Source organism: Nuphar pumila, chromosome 10 (assembly GCF_984573655.1).
Source record: "Nuphar pumila chromosome 10, dmNupPumi1.hap1.1, whole genome shotgun sequence".
Lineage (NCBI taxonomy): Eukaryota > Viridiplantae > Streptophyta > Magnoliopsida > Nymphaeales > Nymphaeaceae > Nuphar > Nuphar pumila.
Genome location: NC_143258.1, coordinates 84,243,575 through 84,252,478, shown reverse-complemented (window position 1 = coordinate 84,252,478; position 8,904 = coordinate 84,243,575). Strand labels below are relative to the sequence as shown.

General features: G+C 38.6%; 1 protein-coding gene across 1 annotated transcript; it reads right to left on the bottom strand.

Annotated features, from left to right (window-relative positions):
* Nucleotides 1-7,185: 7,185 nt before the first annotated feature.
* LOC149827120 (UPF0481 protein At3g47200-like) lies at nt 7,186-8,596 on the bottom strand. The gene has a single exon (XM_090020230.1). It carries the CDS (start codon nt 8,497-8,499, stop codon nt 7,222-7,224), a length of 1,278 nt encoding a protein of 425 aa, XP_089876356.1. The 5' UTR covers nt 8,500-8,596; the 3' UTR covers nt 7,186-7,221.
* Nucleotides 8,597-8,904: the final 308 nt, after the last annotated feature.

The following is an 8,904-nucleotide window of genomic DNA, read 5'->3' as shown; positions in this document are numbered from 1 at the left end:
AAAGCAGAAGGGTCAGACTCCTCTGTCTGCGTAAGAAGCATTATATCTATATGTGGTGCTCAGTGTCTTGTGTACAAATATGTGCAACAACAGCAGATATAACTAGCATGAAAATTTATATCATTCTAAGAAGATGATTATGCTTTTTAATTCATGATACGGTGCAAAAGATGACTGAACTAAAGGTATATTTATTCACATTAGCACAAGCTGTATATTTCATAAGTTTTACAAAAGTCATATCAACGGTATAATTCTTCAGAAATAGTTTCCAGTCAACTTAGATTATTTAATGTTTATCTCACTTTTACTCTTACTCTTACCCTGTGGGTATGCACAAGCATAGACATCGTAGTAAACTGAGACCCTACGGTGATACGCCTAGCTCTCACAAAAACATGAATGTTTACGAAGCTTGTACCACATATCCTCTCCAAGGTAGATCAATGGGTCCAGTAACATATATCGTCTTTCAGGTATACCTAGAGCCCAGAGAATCCGGTAACATATACCGCCTTTCAGGTATACCCAGAATCTCGAAAGTTTTATGTTTATGTTATCATTTAAAATCTTCTTTATAATCAAGTGTGAATCATCGCACCACGAGGGGTCCGGTAACATACACCGTCTTTCAGGTGTACCCAGAACCTCGAAACTTTATGATGTTGCATACATTTTCATTTTTTTGTTTATTTTCCCGTGTGACCCATCACACCATAGAGATTTCCCAAAATTCTGAACCCGCCATTGGATTCACACGACTTGTATGCACTTTCAAGTCAAGGTGCCATAGCACCACCAAAAATTGATATTTTACAGGACTCGGCTCAACCCTAGAGCCACAATCAATATTACAAATCTCTAGCTAGGGTGTACACTTCCACAACCCACGAGCTATGTCAGTCTTGTGGCTTAATTCACTTATTGCATATATTTAGAACTATATCTTTAGGCAAGCTCCTAGTGAAATTACCTGGCCTTCGCTCAACACGATGGTTGTTATAAGCCTAATTAGTGTCGAAATGGGGTCCAACCTAGCAGCAAATTGGATTTGGTTGCAGCATGGTTATGTTTTTATAAGGCTAATATTAGCCGTTCAAATTAGGGGCACCACCCTAATATACTTAAAATGACATGTGGGTTATGTAAACTATGAAAACAACAAAAATACTGATATCACTTGAAGTCCAATTTTTTTTTTTGAACAATAATTCCAATTCATCAATGATTATTACCAGCAATATCATGTTGAGATTTGTTTTACAAAATGGGAAAAATACGAACTTATTTCTACCCATCTCACGTTTTTTTTTTAACTAGTTGTGGTAACCATCTTTTAGCTATGCAGCACACTTAAGTCAGTGTTCTGTTGTTAGGAGCAATGTGGCCCAGTTCTGGCCGTCTGTCAATACCCAAATCCCACCAACAATCCTCACATCTTAGGTCGCTGGGAGACGTGTTGTTCTTGACTAGCACTTAAACGTCCAAACCAAACCTTGATGTATAAAAATATATGTGAAATCCCATCGTATGTTGTGAGTGAATCTGTTTCAAAATGTGCCATTCATGAGTGGGTTATACCCATTTAATCATGGGTGTTGGTTATATATATTGCAAAAGTTTACGGTTCCTCAAGTATTAATCCAACTAAATTTTTTTTCTGACCTAACGTCCTACAACAAGGAATCAGATGTTAGGTCAAGCTATTCGCATTCCAAACGTTAATTCCAGCCAAGACATAGTGCACTAGATCATAAATCAGTAGCTTATTTGGCCCATGTCTAACAGACTATCAAGCAACCTTTAGTAGACGTTCAAAGCAAAAATCATTAGGTCAAGGCAAGCTTAAACCTACAAGGAGCAACCAGTCATGAGTCTCAACAACAATCTTGTAAGTACCCCATTCATGTTACTTCTAATGAATCCTGGGACAGCAGATATGGGAGCAGCATATACTTTTTTTTTTTTTAAACGCAGCCTTACAGCACTATTTCTCGTACATTTATTTTCAAACCCAAAATTTATGTTTTTTCCTAACGTCACCCGATTGCATGTTTGCAAGTAATAAGGAACGTCCTTTGCCATTTGAAATTCAGTATGTATGACATCTACATATATCCAAACCTATTAAAACAAATATTTCCATAAGCACCCAAACGAGTAAGCATGGTGTCTAGCTTAATAAAAAAAATTATGTTTCTTGCTTATTCATATAGACATTTTCAATACACATGAATGTGTTCCCTTATAACCAGAAATGGAATAACGTGCTTCTTATACAGCCCTAACATTAACTTTATGATCAAGGTACATGTTGTAACAAGTTTAACATACTATCATGTACAGTAGAACAACATGTTTAGATTCATTTCGAACACATGCATCAAAAACAAGGTAATCATCTCTACCCTCACGATCTTATTTGAGGCACTAAATATATATAAACATACTAACATGTACATCATAACACCATGTCTAGCATGGTCTTTCAACATACTATTTCAACTACACATTTGTTATACATGTACTTGCTTGAACGTTTTTCTTTGGTTCCATATTAAAATACATAAAAAAAACTAAACGTATGGATATACTTGAGAGGAACGTTTGATCTTAATATCCCTTGTTTCTTGCTCACACGATATATATATATATATATTTGCAACATATTGCATGCACTTGCAGCAGCAGACACACTCTTTGTGTGATTCACATGGATGTTGGGGCTGAACCTTCCTTCGTCGTGGTCCAAAACAAATCGAAGGTTCTGAGCCGACCTTAGTATACTATAAGACAGACACCCACTAATGTGGATGGATCCATCCAGATTACATCATGAGTAGTGCAACGTATTTGGCTACAGGTCATCGAACACCCCATGTAAATGATAACACTCCTTACCTCTTTGGCATTTCACGATGGCACGACTGCACTATTTCTTCTTCGTCGGAGTGGCACACACTTCGACAATGGAGTCCACATGTCCAACAAAGATGGTCCACATGACTAGCAATGGGGTCGACCCTCACGGTGGGAGAGGAGGAAGAAGGTGAAACATTGAGAGAGAGAGAGAGAGAGAGTATGGGACATCCAAAAAGGGATACTTGTTCCTCTCTTGAGCTCCTCATTTAACTCCTCTTAATTAGGGGAGTTATAAATTTTCAAACTTCAAAGCTCCACCCTATTCCCACGATTTTTGGTGGGTACATTTTTCTTTCCAAATTCACGCCCCCCCCCCCCCCCCCTTCTCCTTTGACAAGCTTTTTTCTGACATCCCCATTTAATTCCTTTATGGGTACCCCTCTTCCATGTCACATGGGATCCCCCTTACTTTTTGGAAAAGGAAAAAAAAAGTAGCCAAAATTGTAGGCTTGACCTAACTCCCACATTTTTACCATTCATATATATATATATATATATTTCACTTAAGTAAAATCATCACTTTTCTATGCAAAATGACAATTTGTGCACAAGGGGTTTTGAATCAGGGTCTTCAACCTAAGGGGTAACGAGCCCCACCACTTGTGCAACATTTTTTTCGTTGCAAAGTGTTTGGATTTTATTGTATTTAACCATTTTGGTTCAATTCCGAATTTCATGAAAAAAACAACGTTTTTCCTTCCTACGTAGGCGCACCATGAGTTTTGAACTTGGGTTGTGGCTCCAAACAATTGTGTGCCCTACCACTACACCACACCATTGCTTGTTGTTTACTTTTGCAAAGAAATTTCCTTTATGTCTTATTGAGACGTTTACCCTCGTTGGTGGATCTCTCCCGTTACTTCATGGATTTTTCTCCCGTTTGTTTCAACCTTGCACTCTCTCACCTTAAATGTGCTTCGGATCTCATGCTATTATCTCGGAACCATCGAATTTCCCCACTTGGCCTCGTGAACCGGGTCGGGTCATCGGATCTCGTTAAAGTCCGGATCCAAGTACCCTTTCTAGTATTTGTTACCGGGTTCGCTCTACTGGCCCGCAAGCCTCAAAATCACATTGAATATTTCATAAATCATATTATTTCACATAAACACACGTTTTTATTTCATTGAAAATTCCTTAAAATTCATGGGTTTTACAGCATGCACATAAGTGTGTGCGTAAGGGCACTTGAAGTGCAATGTGGCATTTTGATGGCGCATGCGCATGTATTTGTGCAAGGGTGCTTGTGGCGCAATGTGACGTAGTGATGACGCACTTTGCATGCTTGCAGCGGTGTGAGGTGCAAATGTCCGTTTTGACTTTACGGTTTTAAGTTATCTGGCCTTTTGAAAGGCTTTAAGTTGCATGTATATCGAGTTAATGTTGCATTGTGATTGTTAGACGGTTTTGAAGGCCTTTGATTGACAGTCAAAGGTGGGTGACCGTTCAGGTACCTTTTTATCCTATTTTCAAATCGTCAGATTTATGGTCATTAATCTCATTTATCGCAAAACGTTTTGGCCTCTCTGTCTATAAATATCTTCTATTTTCGTCTTTTGGGAATACAAGAATTTTTTGACTCTCCAATCTTCTTCTTCCTTTCTTCTCGATTTGGCTTGCAGAGTACAAGTGTGGTAGAGATCATCTATCCTTGTGACAGTGACTCTCTTGAGGTTCAAACCTAATTGTATCCTGGGAACTCAGTCGCAACAAACCCATTTTCGCTTCTTCGGACTTCCCGGAGTGAGACGATTGAAGTTCTAAAGATAGCAATCTTAAGAACGTGCCTCTAGGCTTGAGATCTCTTTTCTTAAATCATGTTTTGTCATAAGATTGAAGGAACAATTTTTAAACTTCAAGTATGGCCTCTGGTTCAACATCCAACTCCATCAATCTGCTTAGTCGTTACCTTGAAAAACTAGATCGATTTGATGGGTCAAACTTCAAGTGGTGGCAATCAAAGGTCTTTTTCTTGTTGTCCGAGTTACATATCGACTATGTCCTTAAAAAGGCCTGACACACTGTCGCTGCTAGAGAAGTTGAGACAGAAGAACAAAAGAAAGAGCGAGAGAAGTGACATCCTAACCACTACCGATGCAAAAAGCATATCCTAAACACTTTAGCTGACTCTCTCTTTGACTTGTATTCACCAGTGGAGTCAGCTGGAGAGTTGTGGAATACTCTCGAGATCAAGTACAATGCATAAGATGCTGGTAACAAAAGGTTTATCGTAGATCAGTATGTTAATTTTTCTATTGTTGATGATAAGCATATACTTGCTCAAATTCATGAGATATAAATACTGGTCTATAAGATCAAAGGAGAAGGTATGTATCTTGATAATGACTTTCAAGTTGCTATCATCATTGGGAAACTACCAGATTCCTGGAAAGAATATAGAAATCACCTAAAACATAAAAATGAGAAAATTACTTTACATGGTCTTCTTAAAGACATCCAAATTGAGAAGGAGACTCGTCTTCGTGACAAAAAGAATTCAAGTCCTAAAGAGGATTATCCTAAAGTGAATTTTGTTAGTAACAAGGGTGGCAAAATCATGAAAACCTAGAAAATCAAAAAGAATTTCGTGAAAGGAAAAAAGGCAACTGATAAAAAGAAAATTAGTTTCTATGTTTGTGGCAAGTTTGGCCATTTTGCTAGAGAATGCAGAGAAAAGAAGAGGATTGATCCTAAGCCAAATGAGTCAGAGGAAAAGCTTGTTGTTGTAATCTCTGAAACCTTCATGGTGGCTGCAAATAAGGACTGATATTTGGATATTGGAAGCACTGTTCATATGGCAAACGACAGGAATTTGTTCAAGTCGTACGAAGTAGTGGGAGATGGATGCAATCTCTTTATAGGAAACTCTTCCTCAACTAAATTGCTGAGAAAAGAGAGTGTGAAAATTAAGTTTACCTTCAGGAAAGTCCTAACACTTGAGAATGTCTGTTATACTTCAGAAGTTCGAAAAAATTTAATCTATGCAGATCCACTGTCACAAAATGGTTTTAAGATTGTTATTGAGTATGAGATTGTAACTGTGACCAAAGAAAAAATCTTTGTAGGAAAAGGGTTTGCCACTGGTGGTATATTCAAGATGAGCATAAATGAAGCTACTACTTCTGTTTATATGGTTGACTCATATTTTCTTTGGCATTCACGATTAGGACATATAAATTCTCATTGCATTCATAGTATGAATAACTTTTGTCTTTTTTTTTGTCATGTTAGAATAGAACATATTCATAAGTGTGAGATATGCATTCAAATAAAGCTAACTATATTCTCGTTTCCTATTGTAGAAAAGAGTTATAAATTGTTTGAATTAGTGCATTCTGATGTGTGTACGATGGATAATGTTTTGAGTCGTGGTGACAATAGGTATTTTATTTTCTTTATAGATGATTACTCAAAATTTTGTTATGTTTATTTGATGAAACATAATCTGAAGCATTTTTCAAATTTCTATTTTATCTTGCTGAAGTACAAAATAGGTTTAAAACAAAGATTGTACATTTAAGAACAGATAGATGAGGTAAATACTTAGGTGGAGAATTTGATAAATTCTATGAAGATAATGGTATTATCCATTAAACATCAGCTCCTAGAACTCCTGAATAAAATGAAGTAGCAGAAAGAAAAAACAGAACACTTATAGAAATGATGAATCCTATGTTTCTTAATACAGGTTTGCATTTCAACTTATGAAGAGAGGCTATCCTTTCTGGTTGTTATATTCTTAATCGAGTTCCTTATTCTAAATCTGAAAAATCACTTTATGAATTGTATTTTGGTAAGAAACCTAATCTTCGTTATTTTCGTGTTTAGGGTTGTTAATATGTTAAAATTTCAGGAAATAAAAGGAAGAAGGTTGGACCTAAAGCATTTAAATGTGCATTTGTTCGGTATGCTGAACATAGTAAAACATATAGATTTCTAGATAATGTTAATGATGTTATTGTAGAATCTAGAGATGCATCTTTCATAGAACATAAAAATGCATTTGATTCTCTTCTTGATGACAGTCGTATTATAGTAGATGAGCATCGCTGATAAACCAGAAACTGGAGTTAGACACAGTAAACGCATTAGAAAACCAACTAACTTTGGTTCTGACATTTATGCATTTCTAATTGAGAATGATCTTGTGTCTTTTTAAAAGGTGATGTCTTCTCAAGATGCTGCCTTTTGGAGAGAAGCTATTAATGATGAAATATAATCAATTATGTCTAATAATGTTTAAAAATTAGTGGTGAGAACAACTCTAAGAAGCAATAAGCTATATCCAAGCTTTTTATTTCATTTCGAACCGGGGTGGTGGTAGGCGAGGATGGCATAAATCGTCTCAAGTGAAGTGAGAACAACTAAAACAATGGCAGCAGTGAAGGAGAAATAGGCCCATGGGCTCCTGAAATAGGTGCGCCTCAAATCAGCCAAATACGCGATCCCTTTGGACTCACAGTGCTGGTTAATATCACTCCGGATCATGGAGAGCATATCTATCCCATACGTGTCTCCAAGTGTAAGCTCCTTGAAGAAGTTAAGGATGTCATCGTCGCTGCCGAGACCGTTGATGAGGATTTTCAAGGAACTCAAGGCTCGAACATCGGCAGGGGTGCGCAAGAGGTCATTGAGCAGGCGCAAGTAAGAGGATACCGGCTGCATGGGGCTGTTTCGGTCCACAAGGCGTTGCTCATAAGCTACAATGTTTCTGAAGACGAAGCTCGAGTCCCTATTGATGAGGATGGGAGGGAGTTTGAGAAGGGTCCTCCATGCAAAATTGGGCGACCATTCCACCCTTCCTTTATCTCCTGCTGAGATGATGACGCCAGAATCCTTGAGATCGATAGCGCTGTATCGCACGCTCATTTCACCATGGGGCGAAAAAGGCCTCCCCGGTGTCTGAATGGGAATCGACATCGACGTTGCCAAACCACCTCCTTGCCCATGAGTAGTCATTGCCGGTAGCATCCTAATTCTTGCGGCATCCAAAAGATGCCGAGCATCGGCCAAGTTTTGCGAATGAGTGCCTGTAAAATAACCACCCAAGAAACTGTCGAGCATAGTTTCGAGCGGCTTCCCACACCCGAGCAGCCCGTGAAGCTCTCTGAGCACATGCATAGGGATCTGGTTCTTGATCATCAGCAAGTCCAGCAGAATCTGCCGCAGCAATGCCGAGCTTATCGGATAGTCGTAGCCGGGGAACATGATGGGGATGGCATCCAACGGGTTTTCTTTCGTTGCCATGATATGCATGAACTCTAATACGAAGCACCCATCTCTCAACATGACGTTTATGAAATTGCCATCGTCGGGGAATTCGTGCTCAGTATTATTTCCACCTTCATAGCACGTCCTGGAAATGATCACCTGTGCCTCACGATTAATAGCGTCCGTGACCGCAACCCGGTTATTCCCTGACCTTTTCAACACCTCATCAAGCACGGTTTCCTCGAGGCTGTGGGGTTTGAGATGGTAGTAGGGACCCAATCTTAGAAAATGAGGCTCCCGCACCTTATACGCATTGTTATCCTCCCACATCCTGAAGATGCAGGGCCTCGAACTCGAAGGTGCCATTACTCTCTTATAGTAAATAGTTAGTAGAGTACATCACATGAGGGTGCATGCTTTTCTAAGTTTTTATAGCAAGGGAAGACCAGATTCCCCCGCAACCCGGAGAAAGCTGCAGCCATTAACCACGACTTTGTAGCAACGCCTCTTTTGTGGTGGTGTTAGATAATCCCGACAAATTCCTGCAGCAAGTGGGCATGAAGCAAACTATGGGGACGGCACACAGAAGCAATGCAACAATACCAAAGTCAAATTAATTGCCTCGAGGCTCGAGGAGAAGTGGTACTGTGACCGACAATCAACTCAACCTTTCTTGGATTTTTAAACAAAATATATATATATATATATATATATATATTTTTTTTTTTTATGACGAAGGGGCTTTTTAAACAAAATCAAGTCAATTGTGTG